Below are 21,651 nucleotides of genomic sequence, written 5' to 3'. Positions count from 1 at the left end.
ATGTATATATATATATTAGGAGAGTACTTATTGAGGGATGTGCTCTTTGTTTAGAGGAGGCATTAGTTGTGACCTCTCATTTAATGAAAAGTCCTTTCTGGTCAAGATTTGTTCCTCACTGTCATTTCTCACTTAGAACAAGTTAACCAGATATTTCTTTCAGCGGGTTCAAGACACATTAATACTTACTTTATCAGTAAACTCTATTAATTTGCTGCATTGCGTCTGTTTTGCCACTCATCCCAGAACATCATTTGTTGTTACATTCCTCTGTTTACACCATCTGGGGGAGATGTAACTGTGCTATAAAGGTGAACTTATAGCTTGGTTCTGTGGCGAGATCTGAAAGCTGCTGTTCACGAACACTCTCCATTTAATCTGACTGGAGCTTGAGCTGTTTTGCAAAGAAGAATGGGCAAAAATTTCAGCCACTAAATGTGCAAAGCGGGTAGAGACAAACCCTAGAAGATCAGCAGCAAAAGGTGTCTCCGCAGAGCGTTGGCTCACGGGAGCCAAATGCTTTTCCACACCCCATCTTCTGTTTTTTTTTTATTCATTAAAAAAAATTTTTTTGAACCATGTGTATTTTTTTTCTACTTCTTCGCAGCTGAATACCACTTTGTGTTGGTGTTTCACATAAAATTCCAATGAAATATGTTTATGGTTTTTTGGTTGTAATGTGACAAAATACAGAAAAATCAAAGGGGTTATGAATACTTCTGCAAGCCGCTGTAATTGTATTTGATGTGGCAGAGCCCCTAAAACAGCTCATTCTGAAAGGAGCTCAAAATGGACTAAAATCTCATTATCTAAGAATGTAATGAACAGGTTTTGTATAGACCAAAGACCTACCATAACCTGCTCTAGCAAGCACAATAGGTCGCCTCTAATAAAAGTTCTGCTTTTGTGCACTCGCGCTAAAAACAGAGGACAAAGAAACACAAAATATAAAATAAACGTCTTCGCTAAAAATATCTGTTTGAAAATTTGAAAAGGGAATCAGATGACGTAAGATAAACTTTCTGAGTGTTTGCTGCTAGGATACACAACACCCTCCTCCTCCAGGGGTCATTTACTGTTCCGGCACATGAGATTACTCCTTTATTTAGACCCTGCCTCATTTCATTTGCTTTATGAAACACGTTTGTACTCATTGAGCAGAGCTTGCACTTGTGCTCACCACTTGCTCAGTAGTGGTTTGTGTTGTTAATCTAATGATTGTGTACGAGTCTCCCAGTACGCTGCTCTGCGGTACCTCCTCGTGAAGCCACAATAAAAAGCATGACATTGTGGGCAGGGCTTGGATCTCACACGATGTTGGTTAACAAAAAAAAAAAAAAAAAAAAAAACACAGCTTCTTTCTCTCTGTATGTCGCTAAGCCACAGGGACAACAAACAGGGCGGTCGGCTGAAAATTTGTGCAGAAATTGAGCAAATACAACTGTGCGCTCGAGGACCATCCAGACTCTTGTCGTGTGTCGTTCTTGAAGGCGGAGGCTGGTTCTGTCAGAACCGCGTCTGTTTTCCAGAAACGTTTTGAAGATCTAACTCTTTGTGCTCTCTTTTAAGTAGCTTACCGTTAGTGTTGGTATTGCGTGCATTGTTACTTTCCCTGCCAAATGGACTCACACCCTCTGAAACTTTTCACTGATATTTTTAGCAAAGGTTCACACACAGAATTGGAAAAGTGCAAACAAGCTGACACGTGACTTAGCTACGAATAAAAGTGTGAACAGCTTGCGGCGAATATTGGGCCAGGTTTTTAGTCTGGCCCAAGATTTTTAATTGGTTTTAGGTGTAAGCCAAGTGTAAATGTGTAAATGCTCAGATTTAAACCGTTTCCTTAAAGCTGATGTATATTTAGGATGGTGCTCGTTCTGGAAACTGTACTTCTTTCCCACTTTCTCCAACAGGTTTTCCATCTGTATTGAACTCCATTTTGATGCTGCCACCACCCTGTTTTACTTTGGTAGATGGTTTTAGTTTTCTGCCATACATAATATATATTCACAGACCAATATTTGGTCTAGTATAGTTTGGTCTGACCTTACCAAAGTCTTGCAAACAGAACTCTTTTCTTGCCACTCTCCTAAAACGATTTTATTTTTGCACACCTAAGATGTGCTTAGTTTCTATCATACTTCTGTGCAGGGATCCGATTTCAGAACGGAGTTGCTCCCACAGATTTTCTATTTCTGTGTAAAGAAGTTGAATTCACTTCCTGCCGTTTTTTTTTTTTATACCAAAATCCTCCTGGATGTTATTTTGTTTTTCTGAATTTGCCTGAAAAACTCTTTTGTCACAGTGGGTGTCTGTGACAAACTCACAATAGTGAAGCAATATGGTTTTACTATTGCACTTCTTTTATGAAACATGCTCTATGTAAACTCATTAAAAAAAGAACTTAATTTAACTTTTTTTTACACATCTGAATAGGTTTCAGTTTTTACTCCAGTTTGTCTACAATGTTCAATTTAGAAAGCTGCATCTGTTCATTAACGTCATAATGGAGTAATTATGAGTGCAGGCAATTGATATCTTCCATTGCTGTGTCTTATTTAGGTAGCACAATGTCAGTTTTTATTAATATTGATTCCTAAAACCTACTTATAATAAGAAGAAATGTGTAAAAGTAGCATATGATGCAATTAAGAGTTTTATGTTTCCATATCTTTTTGTATTATTTCCAAAACCAGTTGATAGTATCTTTATAAAGTAATTGAAATTCAGGAATCAATCACTGTTTACTTCCTTAAGTGAAATAAAAATTGCGATGGCTGCTTCCACGTCTGTTTTCATACTTTATCCGTGTTTTTAAGTAAATTACAATCAACAAAATCTGCAGTTTGAAACTGAACAATAATTGGAGAATGTTCTCACCAGATGAAATTCTGTTTGTTTCTGTAGAAACAAACAGAATCAGGAAATTTCATTTTGAACAACTTCTAATTCAAACATACTGACCCAGATGATTCTCTTATGCAAAAACGTCCCTCAACATGAATTCCTGTGACCTCATTTAGAGCAATGTTTTTTTTTTAGAGGAACATATAATGATGCCTTCTCAGTTGCTGCTGCTTTTAATTTAGCTCTCCAAGCGCAACGTGGCACAAAGTCTCTGTCACTCTCAGGCCGCAACCAAAATAAATTTCTCATACGAGTTTTGCGCTGACCTGATAAGAAGCTTCGCAGGGGGACGACTGAAGTCCGTGTTATGAATGAACATTGATGAAAGCAACATAATCAGCATTTTATTTTCCCCCCAATTATTTACATTCAGGACAAGACGTTAGATCGATTTCCTAAACTTTCGACTACACTCAATATTTGGTTTTAATATAAAGGGGAGAAAATCTACAGCTCTGAATGCAACTTTCCTGGTCAAACATGGCGTGATTTCTGGCAGGAGACGGGAGCAAGCTGCAGTGCCACATGGTCTGTGGTCCACTGGGTGAAACCGCAGAGGAGGTGTCTGTCTGCATCTGCCAGAATACCCTCCTGTTCTTGAGATGTGTGTGTGTGTGTGTGTGTGTGTGTATGCACTCTCAGAAGGAAGCTCAGTGAAGAGAGCTAAGCCTGAATTAGAGGGCTGAATCTCAAAGTGTCGTGTTAGAGAAGGCTTGGTGCTTTAAAAAAATAAAATCTAGTCCACATTTTCCAGGAATAAATTGTTATATCGCCCTTTGCAAAATAGTCTACACCCCATTAGACCTCTTCATAATCTGTCATAATATAGCCACAAAGCTTAATGTGCCTTAATGTGATTTTCTATTTTTTTAATAAACATTTTTATTAATAATTTTCTATTTTTAATGGAGCAGCAAAAAGTAGCAATTGCTCCTAATTTTGTAGCTCAAATATATTTGGTTCAACATTCTTTACAAATAAAATCCTAAAACAAGACAGGTGCAAATAAAAGTTTAACCCAAAGGCAGGGCTGGTAGAGACGGCCATTATTTGCAGCTATAATTATAAACCGAATGAGGTTCTTCAAAATATAGACTCATGGGGGTTGAACTGATTAAACGCCACACTTATAAGATTTTTACTTGTGGAACAAAAGTTTGAAAAGCAACTTTGCTCCCTTTATTGTATTTGATAGGGACAATGCACATTAATTAACATTTTTTGTTAATTAGCCCAAAAGGCTGCTTGTCATCTGTTGTCCCTCTTTCCACTTTTTCTGCATCGAATTAATTTCCTCAAACAAAAATAAAAAATAAAAAACTTGAGTTGGGATTGTGCTTTATTTTTACTTGTTTAGGCCGCAAGTCAAACTACTGAAACACTTTTGTATCAGAATAAAAATGCAAAAAAAGAAGAAATAATTCATTCAAACTTATAAAACAATGGAGATGAGGTCGTTAAGTCTCTTACATCCTCAATCTGATCTCTACACATGAACAACCTGCACAAACCGAACACGATGTTTATCGTTTGAAATGAAATCAACAAATGAATTTCAACAGTTAGCTGGGCTTTAGCAAACAGGACAACAACAAAAAAAGATGCATGTCACATGATGTCCGAACTCAAAGTCTTGAAAGTAACGCTTGTGGTTGGCAGTGGCTGGTCTGAGGCTAGTATGAGTTTAAAAATGTTAGCTACTACTGAGGAACAGTAGTAATTTAGAGTAAAAATGTGTACTTTACTCACTTAGCCAGCATCAAATTCAACGATGTCATCATCAAAGCAACAATTAACCTCTTTTAAAACATTAAACGCTTATAAAGCCAAACATAAAAGCTTCGGATCAAATAATTTCACATCGAGTCTCAGTGCTTTAATAAAGATGAACGTGGGTACAGATGTTTGCTCCAATCATGGCCAGTTGAAAGAAAACCAGAGTTGAAGTTCAAGTAATTTTCAAATTAAAAAAAAACAACTCTTGTGTCCATTCACTTTCCCTCCCAAGCATCTTCTCTCTGTTTTGCTGCCAGACGCTTTTGTTCTGAAAGGTAAATCAAGAAGCGCAAACATGTTACACACATGAAGACGTGGAAGCATCTATAGAAAAATAAATAAATAAACAAATAAAACTCCCAGAAGGTGAATCAATGATCTAAATATAAATCTGCTGTTACCACAAGTAGGGATGTGAGGAGCGGGTGGCAAGACTGAGGAGCCAGCTGGAAGTAATTTTTTTATATGTGGCATCACTTTCCCAGAACATACTGTTTAACACGTGATGCTGTTTTGTACTCACATTTACTGTGCATTTACAGATCTTAAATAAAGAGCCTGGTGGTGCGCCTATGCCGAGAACAAAGAAGCTTTTTTTAGTTTGCTGCAGTCAGGACCTCTGCTTCCTGGACTGACTGCTCGTTGGGCTGCAGTTGTGGTTTTCTGTGCCTATATACTTATGTTCCCTCCATGAAGGAAAATGGCTGCTATGCTGATTATAGAGCTGCAGTGATGTGCACAGCAACTGATGGAGCTCTCTTGGCATCGGTTTGCATCTTTCCGCTCAGGTCTTTGACGACGTGCAAACAGCTCCCACTTGTGGCAGAGACCTTGCAGTGCATGTGCAGGTAAGGAAGGTGGGGGTTGGGGGGGGTTGCACCATATTTCAATAAATTCTCATTTCAGACCTTGGCTGGGCTTTCTGTCTGACACTCAGACATTCTGTCAGAAGCTTTAACAGCTATTTTTATGATACTAATAAAACAAAAACCTTCCATTTAAAACTTAAGCAGCACAATAGGAAGATCAACTTCATGTGTTTGTGTAAATGTACCTTTTGCCTGCTGGAGTTTTTTCTTCTCTGCCTCTCGCTGCTCCTTCGTCAAGTTGCTTTTCACGCCAAGTGCTCCGATCACAAGCTTCCGAGCCAGCGCCGCGCTTGTCTGAGGTCGCTCTTTAGCAGGCAGGAGGTAGTCTTATAATAAAAACAGGGAGGTAAAATGTTTTAGCTATTCTCTCTGGGTAGATATTAATGTATTACTATAAAAAAAATGCATAAAGATTTTTATTTTTAGTTCATTCCAAGAACCCAGATTCAAATGATCCGGTCTTATCCAGCTGGAATTACTGATAAAACTAAGCTGTGCATGAGTCTTCAAAGATGCTGTGTTTTCTTTTTTTGTTTGTTTTTATTCAATATTTTTAGTTGGAATGACTAATCAAGGTATCTCCAAGTTTCAGAAGATCAAATTTAAGACCTTTTTTTTAATACCACCTTGAATGAAATGTATGATCCAACCACCCCTGTATCCAAATATAGGGGCAGCTGAGAGATTCTGCGGTATTACAATAAAACAAAGCAAAAACTAAAATTTCTGGGGTCTGTTTGTGGCTCTTGGCAGCAGATCAAAAATACTCCAGAGACATTAATGCAAAGTAAAAACACAGCAACATGCAGTTGTACCTGAGCAGCTGCGGGCTTTAGCCTTGGTGGCGTTGGAGGACTTGGAAAGTGGCCTTAACTTCATCAGTGGGTGTTTGGTTCTGAGAGCTTCCCGGGCTGAAAAGTGAAAAGAAAAACAAAATAATAGAACAGCAGACCTTGTGCTCCATTTATATTACGATATTGATGCACTTGATGATGTATTATATGCAGGCTCTGTGTTAATGTTCATACACACTCATGACCGTTTCCTCCCAACCTTCTCCAGAAACAAACCATTTCGTAGCCATGCGTTTAAAAGCTGCGAGCTCGTTAATATATTTCCTTAAAGTAGACGATGAGTAGATGACAGAAGATTACTTTTTATTTTTATACCCAAAATACCGGGATTGAAACGGCCGAAGCTACAGACGCACAAAACGTGGTGGAGAGGGAAGGACCAGTTACGGTGCTGAGAGCGAGGCAAAGCTTCACTCACCTGCTACGGGGCTGGAGAAGAGACCCAGGGCATGCGAGTCATCAATCCACTTGATGTCGAATCCTCTCTGTCTGAAAACGCAGCCAGCAGTCACATGAATCCAGCAACCATCGCTTAATAAAACCTGACAACCCTCAATCAAAGATGGTTCTCGCTCAGCTGATTTAAACTCTCCAATTTGAACATGAGCAAAATCTGGAGACATTTTAAATCCAACAAGATCAAGTTAGTTGTGTTGGGAACGGTTCGTACTTAAAGAATGCGTGCGATTGTGTTACTGCCAATAATAGCAATAATAAGCCAAAGATTTGGTGCAATTTAATTGGCCAACCCATGAATTTGCTCCTTAAAAAGTTTTTTTCTTCTGCCCAAACTGTCTAATGTTACTTCAGATGCATAAACACTAAAATAAATGAAAAAATAAAAGCTATTAGAATGAGCGTCCATAAATTACCATGCAATAAAACCCATAACTTTGCGTCATGGCAGCTGGCTGAAAATAGACTGGACTCAGATTCAGGAATGTTACTCATCCAGTGAGCAAGAAGGGAGGCAACTGAAGCACAGCTGCGTTTGATTTTAGAGAAACTCAACAGAATTTGATTTAAACAGAGTAATTATCAAAATATTTACAGATTTTTCTATAAAAAGGTAGACAAAAGAGACGGATGCATACGTACTGGTAGCACTGAAATAACCTGAGGAGGTCTTCCATCTTAAACTCCGTGGGGAAGTCGTAGATTTCCACAATGTGGGACAGTTCGTCCTCCGTGAGGTCAATCTCGTCTTCGTCATCCATGTCCATGTTGTAGTAGTCAAATCTAGGTTCCTGTTTCGACTTCTTCTTTCTGCCCTCGCTCAGAGCCAGCTTGAGTGGCGAGAGACACAAGACATGAATGAAAGGAGACACAAATGTGCCTCTCCAACTGTGTCAATGTTTGAACAATCTCTGAGCTGATTGGAGGTGAAGTTGAGTTTAGGAACAGTATAGGTTTTTCTTTAATACTTCCCTCCTTATTGTGGAAAGCAGCAGTACCTCTAGTAGCTGAAATGATCCTCAGCATGATGAATCCACCACTATGCTAGATAATTGATGCAGCACTATTGAAAGCTCAGTCTATGTTTACTAGCTTCCACTTTAGAATGAGTGTGAGGTCTATTGGTTCCTTGCCAAACAGCTTCCCCTCTTCTAAAGGTAACAATTTAGGTTGGATGGCGAAAAGCCTGAGCACGCTTTGGTGTTCCAACAGGACACCAATCACAAACACAGCAAAACTGGTTTGGGAATTGACGAGTCGGGTTTCTTAAAGCCCTGATCTCAACTCTATCAAGATTTTATAGACTAGCCGCTTCTAGAAAAATCAACCAATTTAAATGAGCTCTTCCATTTCTGACTAGAATAGAGATGAAATATCTCTAAAAAAAAAAAAAAAAAAAAAAACAACGATCATGTTAATCATGTAGTCATGATGGTAGGTTTCCCAACTCTGGTCCTCAAGGCACACATCCCTGCATGTTTTCCTGCTTCAATACACCTGATTCATCTGACTGCATCAGGTGTGTGCATGTTTTTTTTTTTGACAATAATTGATGGTTTTAGCGACATGTCTGTAGGATTTCTTGCCAACATGCCAACGCCTGTTTACAGTTCAGCAAACGCCTGTTAATCAGCCATCAATTGAATCAGCTGGGCTGAAGCAAGGAAACGCCTAAAACATGCAGGGCAGAGTGAGTTCAGGACCAGGGCTGGGAAACTCTGCTCCAAGTAACTAAATATTAGTGGGGGTTCTTATGCATTTGAGGTTCCCAAAAAAAACGGTATGCACAATATGATGGAGAGCATGAATGCTGATTAGGAGTCAGAGGTGCTAAAGCCCACAAACAGCTCTCACCTCTTCCAGTAGATGTGGATCTAAACAGTCTCCTTCATCATTGAACAAAGTTTCCCAGCTGTCCTCGTTCTCATCTTGAGAGGATGCTGGTTCCTGTTGAGAGGAAGCTTCAGCCTCTGCCTGCCCATTAACCGTCACCTGCTCGTCCTGTAGCCTCTCCTCCTCCTGCACATCGCAGCTTTGAGCGTCTGCGCCTCCTGCTGCTGCTGCGGTGTTGGCCTTGTCCTTCCTGTTTTTGGCGTTCTTTCGAGCCTTGTCTGTATATCGAGGTTTGGGTCTTGGTTTGTCCTCTCCCTGAGTGGGAGTTTTGTCTTTAGCGGCCTGGCGTCGCTGTTTGGGGACGTACAGAGCCTGGTTGGGCCTCTTTGACTGACAGGCATCCGTCGATGTCTGCTGGTTTGGAGCGCAGGCTTCCTTTTGCTCCTCTTCTTTTGGCTTTTCCGCCTCCATGTTTAAATTCAAATATCTAAAAATTGCAGTAAGCAGAGATAATTACTCTCACAGCATCGTAATAAATGAGAACTATTTTCGAAATCTTAAAATCAGTGTATTAGAGTTTACATCACTTAAAAGGTAACCTTACTCGATACATTTAGCTAATTTCGCTAAAATATACTTATTTCATTCAAACCTGAGATATATTTTCGCTTTAGCTTACCCGTGTTTGGTTTGTTTAGCAACAGAATTTGTCGCGTTCTATGACGAAAGCCCCGTCAACAGCAAAGCATTATGGGAGGCGTAGTTCTCTACGCACCTAAACCAACCTTACAACGACTAGCAGCGTTGATGCATATCGAGATGGAAAGTCAGAAATACATTAACTATCTTAATAGGCCGATGTTTCTGCTATTTTGACAAAAGACAAACAAATATTTATCTTTATATAAATTGCAAGTCAAATAAACGTGATTGGGTGCGCACCATTTTTATGCCCGCTGAGGAAACGGTGTGGCAAACTGGATTGGTGGTGTTGGTTTGCACATAATCTCAAATTCCGCATTAGCTCATGTAGGTAAACAACCCGGATGCACATTTACTGGAGGTTTTTTTTTTTTTTTTTTTCCCAGTCACAACGCTCATATTATCAAATATTCTTACGGTTTTGTTTGATTGGTTTTCTTTGTTGGCCAAGACAAAAAAAAAAAGTTTTAAATTAATACTAGTGAATTTGCACAATATTTAATACAGACTTGATAATAGCCAGAACCTAATCTCTGGCCATATATGTTTCATTTTTCATTAGATTGTTTATGGTAAATGAGTTAACTCACTCAGATTGAACCAAATGGTAGTAGTGGTATACATTAAGGTGTTCAACAGTGCTGTGTGGTTACATTTTAATCTAGTATAAAGTGTTAGATTATAACGTCCTGCAATGTTTTTCACTGCAAGACACTGAACTCACTGTCATGTTCATCAAATCAGTAGACCTTACCTAACCATAAGAAGGGTACACTGTAGTAAAAAAGGATGGATCTTATGATATCTGACTGAATCTACAAGACATTTTGTCCACACTGAGAAAGGTCTGTGTACAAAACCACAGTGAATCAGCAGTTTCTGACATGCTCTTTAGCAGTGTCTCTGGTACAAACACCAAAACTATATTTGTCATTTGAATACCCCTTCTCGCCTATCCTTTCATTTTGAACTGAAGCTAGTCATCTGCGTCACATCTACATGCCTCAGTGTATGTGATTGATGGATTCACTGTTTGTGCTAGCAAGCAATAGAACAGCTGTACCTATAAAAGTGGCCAGTGAGCGCATATTAAACCCATCCACTCGCTCCGCTTTCTCGTCGCTTTCAAATGAATCGTCTCCCGGCTGACTGTTAAGGAACGTACCCGGGGTCCAAACGTCGCGCACACAAAAATACGGGACACCCCATTGGACAGACATAATTTACTCTTCAGAAACGTGCTCTATGATTGGTCAGATTTGCAAACGTTACACAAGATGTTTCATAAATGTTAAATGTTGCAGTTGTGTAAGGTGCATAGCGCTGATCACGTTTGATGAAACAGAGTTGTGAACATACATCTCACTGCAGGGGGAGTACATTTGTGCATCTCTATTCACTGACGCGGTAAGAGAGTAGCAGAGTATTTGCTTTGTTTGAACAGAAATGCACAGCTTTGTTATGACTAAATTATTTTATAATTTTATTTCATTTTTTTTTTTATTCCATTCACTCAATAATACAATTGAATCAATGATGTAACAACTAAAAGAAATCATGAATGCAAAGCTGCAGAAAGATGTGTAAACTTATATCTGTCAGTTTCATGGATGCTTTTCTTCTTTCTTCATAATTTGTACTTGTTTGCTTGAATTTATTGCATAAAATCACAAGACAACACATGGATCTTTCTGGTTGTAATGTCACAAAATGTGGATTAATTGGCGCTCTATTAATTCTGTTAATCTCATACTGCTAAAAATACTGTTTGACAATTAATCAAATCTAATCTAATATAACTTGTTAAATTTATCCCAATAAAGCAATAGAATCACTCATTTTAAACTGAACTGCATTAACCAGCTTCCTTCTTTCTGACAGGTTTTAGTGATGTTGGGTTCAGGAGTGCTGCTCCTCCTGCTCATGGTGTGGCATCGGTCCGATGGCCAGAACTCTGGGCCTATGTTCCAGGTTGTAACACAGACCATGCTGCCGCCTGACAGCGTGCACAACCCCACACAGCTCAACTACGGCATGGCTGTGACAGATGTGGACGGTGACGGAGACCTAGAAGTAGTGGTTGCTGGGTACGTGGTAATATTTGTAAAGATAGGTGTGGTGATGGGAGAATGACACTTGAGTACAACAAACATCTGATATGTTCTCTCTCTCTCTCAGATACAACGGTCCGAATCTGGTGCTGAAGTACAACCGCACCCAGAACAAGCTGGTAAACATCGCCCTCGACAACAGTGACTCCCCATACTATGCACTCAGGGACAGGGCAGGAAATGCTATTGGAGTGACGGCCTGCGATGTGGACGGAGATGGACGTGAAGAGATCTATTTCCTCAACACCAACAACGCCTACTCTGGTAAACGTGACTTCCCGAACACAACCAAACTCAGCAAATGCAAATTTTCTGCAAATATATTTATTCAATGACTGTCTGTGCAGGACAGGCTACGTATTCAGACAAGCTCTTCAAGTTTCGCAACGGTCGCTATGAAGATCTGCTCGGCGACGAACTCAATGTCCGCCGGGGCGTCGCCAATCAAATGGCTGGACGTTCAGTTGCTTGTGTCGACAGAAAGGTCTTTTGCTCAGGGATTCTCTGTGGTTTTCATCTGTTGTTTTTTTATTAAAAGAAATGTTCCACTCAACCTGATGGGGTTTTCCAGGGAACAGGTCGGTACTCCATCTACGTGGCGAACTACGCCCAAGGAAGAGTCGGTCCACACGCCCTCTTAGAAATGGACGAGAGCGCCAGTGACGTGTCCAACGGAGTCATTGCCCTCTCCGACGTCGCTGCTCAGGCTGGAGTCAACAAGTTGACAGGTGAGGGAGGAAACTGCAAAGCCAGAGCATGCCACTTCTTATGAAGTTGATCCTAACCAGAGCTGAAAGCTTCACGGCAGTCTCCGCACTCTTCAGGCGGTCGCGGCGTGGTTGTTGGACCAATCCTCAACCAGATGAGGTCTGACGTGTTCTGCGACAACGAGAACGGCGCCAACTTCCTGTTCAAGAACAACGGAGATGGGACTTTTGTGGACATGGCCCAGCAGGCGGGTAAGAAAAAAAACTTGAAAGAGAAGGAAATTAATTTGAACCTGATGGGTATAAAACAATATTTCCTGCATTTTATGCTTTTCAGCTTTGGTTTTCACACTTCAGCCTTTTCCCCTATTAAAAAAAGGGGCCAATATTCTTCAATTTCGTTGTTTCCGAGTAAAGGTGTGGAGGACCGAGCCCAGCATGGCAGGGGAGTAGCTCTGGCTGACTTCAACGGTGACGGAAAGACGGACATTGTCTACGGCAACTGGAATGGCCCACACAGACTCTACCTTCAGACCAATAACTTCCAGTTCCGCGTAAGTAAAAAAAAAAAAGGGACAACATTTGGAAAAATCTTTAAGATCTTGGCTCATACAAAGTTGAGACTTTATATATTTTTTGAGGACAGGACATTGGCAGGGGAAATTTTGCTTCTCCGTCCCCTATCCGCACCGTCATTGCTGCAGACTTTGATAATGACAAGGAGCTGGAGGTGTTCTTTAACAACATTGCCTACAGAGGAGACGCACCAAACAGACTGTTCAGGTTACATTTCAAGATTTTCACAAATACAACGCATAATCATACTTATTTATCAATTCAGAGGTAAGCTGAGATGTTTTGGGGGTTTTTAATCGGCTGTTTTTAGCAATTTGTGGTTATCTGCAGGGTGTCAAGAAGAGTTCATGCAGACCCTTCGATCGATCAGCTTGAAGTGGGAGATGCTGCAGAGCCGCAGGGGCGAGGAACAGGTCGGTTGTCTTGGATTTCAGATTTGACGTCCATTTCTGAGCGATACACGAGATAAACTGTAGCTACATGCCAGATAAGGTCAGTACAGTAAAAAAAAAAACTAGGAGTCTGTGTGTTTGACAGGTGGAACTGTGACGGACCTGGATGGAGACGGACAGCTGGATCTGCTGCTGGCTCATGGGGAGAGCGCCCAGCAGCCAATCTCAGTCTTTAAGGTCAAACAGGTGTGTGTCTTTTGCACGTTCGTTCCTTTCTGGCCTGAAGCGGCTCACCGTCAGGCTGACAGTCGATTCTCCTTGCCGTCAGGGTGCGTCCAACAGTTGGCTGCGGGTCATTCCTCGTACCCAGTTTGGGGCGTTTGCTCGTGGTGCCAAGGTTACCGTCTTCACCGCTCAGAGTGGGTCTCTCACACGCATCATCGACGGAGGCTCAGGGTACCTGTGTGAGATGGAGCCTGTCGCCCACTTTGGATTAGGTACACTGCTGAAGATGTTGACCAGGAAGATCTCGAGTACACAATTGTAGCAATTCCTGTGAACGAAATACAGTATCCAAGCAAATATGTTGGTTTTATTAGTGTAGGTGCATTGACCACGGTACCGTTAGCGCTGCTGTTTCTACCGATGCTCTCCCGTCGTGCACACAAGTTTCAGCCAAACTGCTTAAACTCGCCAGAATTTAAAAGAGAAAATTGATCAATATTCCTTGTTGCTGAAATTAAAGGCCAAACATTGAGTTTCTTAATGTTGTGCAAGAAGCAGAATGTTGCACACTTGAAAATGAATCAGTGTGGTGTTGCGCAGGTTCTTTTATTTTGACAAATGCTGTGGAAACATGAGAGCGACAGTGAGCGCCTCCGCTGACCAGCCGGTGCTGCACTTAATTGCCGTTGGCTCGCTGAGTCAGGAGTGCTGCTCACAGTGCTCTATGTGCCCACTGGTGGCGAAGTGTTGTCACTGCAGTCCAGTGCATCTCAGGAAGATAAGTGCAGCTGAAGAGCACAGCCAAGATAAGAAAAATGGAAGCAAACAAACAAACAGAAAGGGGGTGGGGGGTGTAATTACTTCTGATGTCCATTCTCTCACAAGAACTAAAAGCTTTTTTTGAGCTGCTGTATCCACCCGTCTTGGCTTGAAGTCTGGGATCAGGCTAAAGCAGCTAGCATAACTGTTTCCTTTAACTTTGTGGTTTAATTTCTGGTTAAGTGATGCTCAACTTTTTTTTATTATTATTATTTTAAACACATGTAACTTACAGGAACAGACGAGGCGAAAGTCCTGGAGGTCTCCTGGCCGGACGGCACCACCATGACTCGGGCCCTTGAGGCTGGAGAAAGGAACTCTGTGGTGGAAGTAGCCTACCCCCGAGACGGAGACGCATCTGTGCTCGCCAACGACACGCAGGTACACGGCACCCACGCACGGCACGACTTGTGAAGATGTGTAGCTCTTCTGTAAGTGAATTTAAGAATTTAACCAACACATCTCGGTCTCTTCCACTTTAATTTGTCGTCATTCATAAAACTGCCTTAGTAGAACAGGATGAGAAAAAATCAATTTTGTCTTGATTTTAAAGGTTTTCTTCTTTTTTTTTTTTTTTTTTTTTTTTTTTTTTTTGTTTTGTTTGGGAACGACTTTACTGTCAGGAATGGGCGTTGTGAAGGTGAGTCGAATAAACACAAAAATACTGAAAATATATTTTTAGATATTAATCTGTTTTATTTTTTATTTTACGTTCTACTTTTTTGTTTGTTTCAGCAGGTATTTGAGGAAAAACCATTAAAGGGTTTCTGTGATGTACCAGAGAGAGTGTGGCTTTGAGGTCTTTCCCTGTGGATCTGTGCTTTTGGAGAAGGCCATCTTGTTTTCTTACTCTATGAGTAGTTTTATTGTTTTAATTTCCCTCATTTTCTCTAACTTCTTATCTTTACTTCTTCAAAAAAAAGCTGTTAAATAAAGTGCTATATTTCACTACGTTGGGTCAGATTATCATTTTGTGGAATCCCAGTGTGTCTGTCTTTTTTTTGTTTTTATTTATTTATTTTTTTTTTTTTTGCTTCTTGGAAAGCCTTGAAAAGCTCTTTACATGCCTTAAACCTTCCCACTTTCTGATTACAACTTCAAACTCCGAAGTAAATCAACACAACAGATAACTTAATGGTTAAGTAGAAGCAAAATAGAAAATATTTTTCAAAATTTTTAATAAAAAAAAAATCTGGAAAGTGCGGCAGGGCTTTAAATACCTTTAGTTTAGCGTTCAGTATGCTTTGGTAACAGCTGGAAACAAAAGCTTAAACATTTAGTATGTTAGCTTTTTAGCTGCAAGAGAAGAAAACAAGGTCAGTGCGAATGCGGTTGATGTTTTGCTTAGAAAATTGAGTTCCTTTAGTCCACTCTGTCCACTTTTCAGACTTTTGTCTCCATTCCATATTGGTGTGTCACCCTTTCATTGTTTTTGTTGTTCTCCTCTGCTGTCTCTCTCCATCCACGCAGCGCTGGCATCTTTTCACTATGGCCTCCGCTCTTCAGTGGCCTCCTCTGAAGCGTCCCGTTGTGACACATTTTCACTCGTGTGTGTCACGGTGCTGTTTGCGCTGGCAGATCTGAGGTGAGAGTTGTCTACAGACATCTGACAGCATAGTTTTCATCAAGCTCCACACGTCGGGGACCAAAGAGCGACTGAAAAGACTGAAAAAGGCTCCTAGTCTTTGACATCCTGCTGCCCGGGTGTTACCGTTTTGTTTCGGCTGAGATGACTGCATGCGGAAACTGTGACCTGTAACGAGCGGTGGGAGACATAAACGCACACAGCGAACTTCGCATCAACAGTTTGTCACAAGTTTAAAGTATCAAAGCATGTATTGAGAGTAAATCAGATCAAACAGATTAAAGGCACAATATAGCTAACTAATAATACTTTCAGTTCTTTACATTTGTCACTGATCTACTCATTATGAAAGTGTTTTTTCACCTGATTAACGCAAGACAGATTAGATAAAGAGGAAAAAACAACAGTATTGGTTAATAATGGGTGATGTATTTCTTATAGCTCATAAAATGTGCCTGTAAAGCTAAAGTAGATCAAGTTGTTTTTGCACATACTGATGGACAGAGTCAAAGATGACGAGGGGAAAACACTGCTGGGTGAGCTGTTTTAGTGAAAACATGTAACAGAAGAGACCATGTTGTGCTCAGATTTACTTTGAATTGGAAACTTATTTTTTTCTGGCTGGTGAATAATAAGATTATGAGATTTACCTCAAGATTGTGGAATCACTGGCATCGTCGTCAATTTGTGACTCGAACATCATGTGCTGCTTTTTTTTGTTTGTTTTTTTTAGAACCTTTTATCTTATTTATCTTTGTTTTGTCTCCGTTTTTACTAAGGACCTGTCTTGTGTCTGGAATAAAGGTTGCCTGAATAACATAAGACTGATTTTCTGACCTTACAGCAGATTAGTAACAGCAACAACATGATCTTGGCCATTAATACTGATGCTGATTAATATTTTAAATATGCATGTTCATTTAGATCCACATGAGGTCGCTGCAGCACCCTTCACATTTCTCTTTCCCATTCCATTGGTTAAATATGATTGGCTTTGTTTGCCTTCTTATTAACTGTAACATTTAATTCAGACTTTTTTTGACATTGAATCTATAACACTATGATTTTTTTTTAATCCCATGCTAAATTCAAAAGCAAATATTTCACTGGCAAAAATGCTATTTTTCAAGATAATGAAGGGCAAGTTTGTGTTTTAAATATGGAAGATATTGGCTATTACTTCATGTATTCATCTTTTACCGATTAAACTTTTTGCTTTTATTTTAACCGAATAGTGAAAAAGGGAATTTAAACATCCAGTGACTTTTACTTAGAAGACACTTGGTTACACCTGTGTATCAAATTCCATCAAGAACATCAAGTATTTTTGAAAAAACTGAAAAGATAAACTCAAATCTACAGATAGGACAAAATTTCGAGGGCATTCAATCTTAATTACTTGTATTTTTACTCGCAGTTAACATTTTTTTTTAAAGACAGCTCTGGATAATGTCTTTAAATCACGCAGATATAAAACTTATCAAGAGCTGCTTAGATTAATTGACTTCTTATCTATTGAATTATGATTTGACAAATTAAAATCAATTAAAATACAGACGAATAACAAGATCAACAACAAAAGCTGTGATGAAACAGTTTATTTGACACCTTTTGGTTTGACCTTTATGCCACATGTAGTAAACAAGCAGTATGAAAACTTGAACTTTCTGAAAACATCATGAAAATAAAAGCGACATTCACCTTTATGAGCCTCTTTTTTTCTTTTCTTTTCTTTTTTTTGGCAGTTACGGTTCTTTGGAAGTTTGAGTCAAGGAAGGGCAGGTGCATTTTTAAAATGACAAAGTAAGATTTAGGAAGACGTTTCTTCGTTCGTTCTCTCCTTACATCCAGACATAACTCACAGTGAGCCCTTGCATAATCTAAACCTAGGAAGAGTCTGCCTCTCGCGCTGAAACAGAACAGGGTAGTTCTCATATGTTTGCAGGCGTCTCCGTGTCCAGCGAAGGAAATCCAGGCGTAAGAGTGAAAAGCACAGAAGATATGCTACATTATATACTAGAGTGGGTTGACATTCATCTGCTTTCAGGCAGTGTGGAAAACATCAGAGGTAAAACAGGAAGAAATGCTCGACCCTGGTCAACTGAGCTTTTGGCAAGTGAACTTTAGCGTGGCGTCACACTGAATACAGCCGTCTTCAGGTTGAATAACAGAAAACCTGACGTTAAAAAAACCCTTCCTCGTGTGAAGAGTTGATTTGAATGAGCTCAGAAAAGCCTAATCGGTGAGGGATCTGGGCTTTGTTGTGTACCTACTGGATGTTAGTTGAGGTATAAAGGTTTAATGAAGCGTATGGTTTTACTTGGCTTGGCACCTCTTTCTTTATTTCTTTCTTTCTTTCTTTCTTTCTTTCTTTCTTTCTTTCTTTCTTTCTGTTTTGTTTTGTTTTCAGGGCAGAAAGAAAAGATGGAGAAATTGTAGCTGTATATGTAGACAACAGATCCCATTCGTAGATCGTAAAGGATGGTTCTTAAAGAAACAGGGAGGTAAATGAACGGTCCCATTGAGCAAACGTGGTCACATTTCATCTAATGTTAAAGGTACAGTATCATCTCTGAAAACCAATAGGGATCCCACCTCCCCTCCCCAAGTTGATTCCAATGCTACAACAGATCTGGCTTTTGCACAAGGAATTGTTCTTAACTGGTTCATTAAAAGCAATTAAGAATAAATTTGATGTTCTTTAGCCAGCGAACTGCATTGGTGTCATGTCAAGTGGTGCAAAAAAAAAAAAAAAACATATGTACCTTGTCGGGAGACTTACTTTATCTTGATTTTTTACTGTTACATTGAGAGGGTGAGTCCTGTCTGAGGTGTATCGGTACGTGTTTGCATCTTTGAGACGGCTGAAGTGCGTGTTTTGACTACTGTGGAACGACTGTGCGATGACAGGTCAAGGTCACAAACATTTTCGTGGAGGCTGGCGAGTGCTCGGTATGAATGTAAAAGAACGGGATGTGAACGAAGGCTGTTGGAACGTGAGTGCTGTTATTGTCCTAAGTTTTCCTGCAGGGACAGCTCTGCGCCCAGTCATCGAGCGGTGCTGCCAGACACCGAGCTGCTGCCGGAGCTGGAGCCGCTGGAACCTCGGTCTTCGTAGATGGATATCTCAATCTGGAGGACGTAGTTAGGGACCGAAAAAATGTGGCGTAGCTTGAGATTTGTTGCTAGGACGGTCATCAGTGGTACAACAAAAGCTCTTGTGGATACATCCCTGTGTTTTAACACAGTTAAATTTCTTCAAAGGCTTTCATACAATTTCCCACTGGATGCTAATTGGACATCTTACATAATTTTGTAAACAAACAATTCTTGGACTGTTTGTTTTTGTAGGTTCTCCCTACATAAGGGAGTTCCACAAGGTTCAGTTCTTGGCACATTACTTTTGCTATAAATAAATGACCAAAACAGAGTATTTCAACCTAAGGTTTTTACTTCCATGCAGACAGTGGCTTCTCAAGGGTTTTGAGAATCTCCAACATGCTTCTGACAAACTAAACAAACATTTCTATCACCTACAAGCAGAAATGCAGAAGAAAAAAAAGAAACAAATCGCATCTTTACAGGGCGACCTTAACCATATCCTTCATAGCAAGGACAAGCAGTTCAGTTGACTTTAAATGCTGAATAGTGTACTTCATACAACCAAACCAATTGTGGTTTTCTTACTCATGAGTGCCCACTCTATACTAACTGGAAATCCATGCATACTTGCAAGCAAGGATACAACACGCATTCCCCTTTCGATGGGATCAGTGATGAGCAGGCCTCTGGGAGCGTAGATCTTCTCGTTCTGCTCTTGAATGTACTTTGCTATCTTCTTCAGCACCTGAGAAACAGATTGTACGAGAAAAGGTAAGAACCCGTTTGCCGTTTATGTCTGACTAATCTAAACCTCTAGAATGCATCGACCTAAAAATGGGTAAATCTGACCTTCTCGTAGCGAGTCTCCATGCAGAGGAAGATGAGATAAGCCGTGGCACACGCCAGACAGCCCTCCAGGTAAGACTGGCCTCCGATCTTTTCTGCTTCTGCATAGAAGTTGTTCAGCGTCTTCACAGTCTCCTCAAACAGAGTCAGTTCAATCTGCAAACACATTTTGATCCGCAGTTATTTAAAGAAAGGTGAGAAACATTGGAAAATGTGCGAGAGAGATATGCAGCCATTTGCACCTTCAATGCTCATATGTCATCAGACTAAGGAAATCCAGACACTTCAGCACACATCATACATCTACATCTAGTATCAGTGCATTACAACTTATATCCACATCCCAGTACTAGGCAATTCTGCATTATTTCCTAACGCATCCCTTGAGTGGAGATTTTGGGTAAACACATGTCGTATCAGTCACTGTGTAAGAAAGGAAAGGAAGTTCTTATTTATCTTGCTGAATGCAAATTGGAGCTAACATTTCTTCTACTTTTGGGTCAGCACTGAACTGGTGTGTCAAACTGAGACTTCAGTGCCCGCTGTCATTTTTCAGACACTAGAAAGTTTTTCACCTCCTGGGTTCTCAGGAATCTCGTGGCATCTGTTGATAGCTTCGTCTTTCTGGGCAGACTGTTCCACTGTTCCTTTAACTTTAAGCTTTAAGTGATTCCAGGTTTAATTCTAGGGAGATTTCGTAACCTTTGTCGCCTCTTTGTATCCCATTCCGTTGCTTCTGCAGTGCAACTGTCTCTAAACTCTTTGGGCAATTCTCTTGACTTATTTCTAACAGGCAACACAATGCTACAGCCCAGGTTTTTTTGTTTTTTTGTTTTATCTTCAGCACTCTGGATGCCCTTAATGAAGTTGTTGCAACATGTGTGCTCTAACACAGAAGTCTCTTCAAGCGGTTGAAGAAGCTTGAAGAACCAGAAAACAACAACAACATTTAAACCATTCTTGTGTAAGTTGATTATTGCAAGTGTGAGAACTAGTTTGAATTTTGCCAGTAACCCTCATTTGAAATGGGGATTGAATAATTTTAGGTATAGACTTACTGTGAAAAAACAAAAAAAGGCAGAGAGGTTAGAGTCCTTGTCAAACGGCGTTTTGACTAAAGTCCAAGAGGTTGGAGTCCCAACTAAAGTTCTACAGCTTTTTATTTCTCTTTCTCACCGTTTACATTTTAATTATGTTTTTTAAATCTCTTTCTCACATGCTGTTTTTATTTTAATTATGTAAAGCACTTTGAAATGCCTTGCAGCTGAAATGTGCTATACAAATAAAATTTGATTGATTGATTGATTGATTGATTGATTGATTGATTGATTGATTGATTGATTGATTGATGCTTTAGGCCTTTTTTCTTCCAAAAGCCCCATTAACCTTGTTGTAATACATGAAATTAACTGCAAAACATCAAATTTTAAATAAAAAAAACTATATTGATAAATGAAAATGAGTAACTGCAGAATCTGGACAGAAAACATAGCTAGTATAACATTTCTTAACGTGACTTTTTTTTTTCTTCATCTGCATAAATATACTCAAATTAAAAGTAGATTTTCTGAAAATAATAATCATTTGTGGACTTTTCGTACTTTTTTTGTTTGTTTGTTTGTTTTCCAGGATTGTCCACAATTAGTGTCTCTTCACATGTTCCTGGATCCCAATGACAGCAGAAAACCCGCTCCTTACCCTGCTCTCCAGCTCAGATGGGAACTTGGTCTGAAACTTGCATGTGGTCCCTTCGCTGTAGTCCCTCTGGATGAACACCTTGTTGGCGAGAGATGCGCTGTGCCTCAACTCCTGCAGGTTATGGAACTGAGTGGGACAGAAAATAAGACAGTGAAGCGGCGTGTGTCCTTAGCGAGTGCCTGGAGAGATCTGT

General features: G+C 40.0%; 3 protein-coding genes across 9 annotated transcripts; 1 reads left to right on the top strand and 2 right to left on the bottom strand.

Annotated features, from left to right (window-relative positions):
* Positions 1–4,228: 4,228 nt before the first annotated feature.
* r3hcc1l (R3H domain and coiled-coil containing 1-like) lies at positions 4,229–9,539 on the bottom strand. 2 transcript variants are annotated; one of them, XM_015021869.1, is made up of 7 exons: positions 9,375–9,539; positions 8,717–9,182; positions 7,505–7,692; positions 6,825–6,895; positions 6,368–6,463; positions 5,738–5,878; positions 4,229–4,951 (listed from the first exon to the last, which is right to left on the bottom strand). In XM_015021869.1, exons 2-7 carry the CDS (start codon positions 9,164–9,166, stop codon positions 4,899–4,901), a joined length of 999 nt encoding a protein of 332 aa, XP_014877355.1. In that variant the 5' UTR covers positions 9,167–9,182; positions 9,375–9,539; the 3' UTR covers positions 4,229–4,898. The 2 variants fall into 2 exon arrangements, with proteins under 2 accessions (XP_014877355.1, XP_014877356.1); XM_015021870.1 differs by lacking the exon at positions 9,375–9,539 and adding an exon at positions 9,300–9,319.
* Positions 9,540–10,670: 1,131 nt separating this feature from the next.
* Positions 10,671–16,631, top strand: crtac1a (cartilage acidic protein 1a). Of its 6 annotated transcripts, none has more exons than XM_015021864.1 (14): positions 10,671–10,804; positions 11,279–11,484; positions 11,576–11,772; positions 11,856–11,992; positions 12,080–12,236; positions 12,333–12,467; positions 12,633–12,769; positions 12,862–12,998; positions 13,122–13,204; positions 13,329–13,429; positions 13,512–13,680; positions 14,463–14,608; positions 14,828–14,867; positions 15,698–16,631. In XM_015021864.1, exons 2-14 carry the CDS (start codon positions 11,288–11,290, stop codon positions 15,814–15,816), a joined length of 1,755 nt encoding a protein of 584 aa, XP_014877350.1. In that variant the 5' UTR covers positions 10,671–10,804; positions 11,279–11,287; the 3' UTR covers positions 15,817–16,631. The 6 variants fall into 6 exon arrangements, 5 of the variants coding, with proteins under 5 accessions (XP_014877350.1, XP_014877353.1, XP_014877354.1 ...); XR_001422852.1 differs by lacking the exon at positions 15,698–16,631 and adding an exon at positions 14,966–15,178 and having other exon boundaries at positions 10,672–10,804; positions 14,463–14,658; XM_015021867.1 differs by lacking the exon at positions 15,698–16,631 and adding an exon at positions 14,966–15,178 and having other exon boundaries at positions 10,672–10,804; positions 14,851–14,867.
* A 1,943-nt stretch (positions 16,632–18,574) lies between these two features.
* golga7ba (golgin A7 family, member Ba) lies at positions 18,575–21,626 on the bottom strand (the record flags this gene model as incomplete). Its single annotated transcript, XM_015021862.1, has 4 exons — positions 18,575–18,944; positions 19,558–19,659; positions 19,764–19,916; positions 21,459–21,626. Coding segments are annotated over 4 exons (507 nt in total), but the record flags the coding sequence as incomplete, so codon positions are not given.
* Between the last annotated feature and the right edge of the window lie 25 nt (positions 21,627–21,651).

The sequence above is a fragment of the Poecilia latipinna genome, unplaced genomic scaffold, assembly GCF_001443285.1.
Source record: "Poecilia latipinna isolate Pla-1442-1.1 unplaced genomic scaffold, P_latipinna-1.0 Scaffold2883, whole genome shotgun sequence".
Lineage (NCBI taxonomy): Eukaryota > Metazoa > Chordata > Actinopteri > Cyprinodontiformes > Poeciliidae > Poecilia > Poecilia latipinna.
The sequence above is the reverse complement of the archived record's forward strand: the minus strand, read 5'-3'. Positions and strand labels throughout refer to the sequence as shown.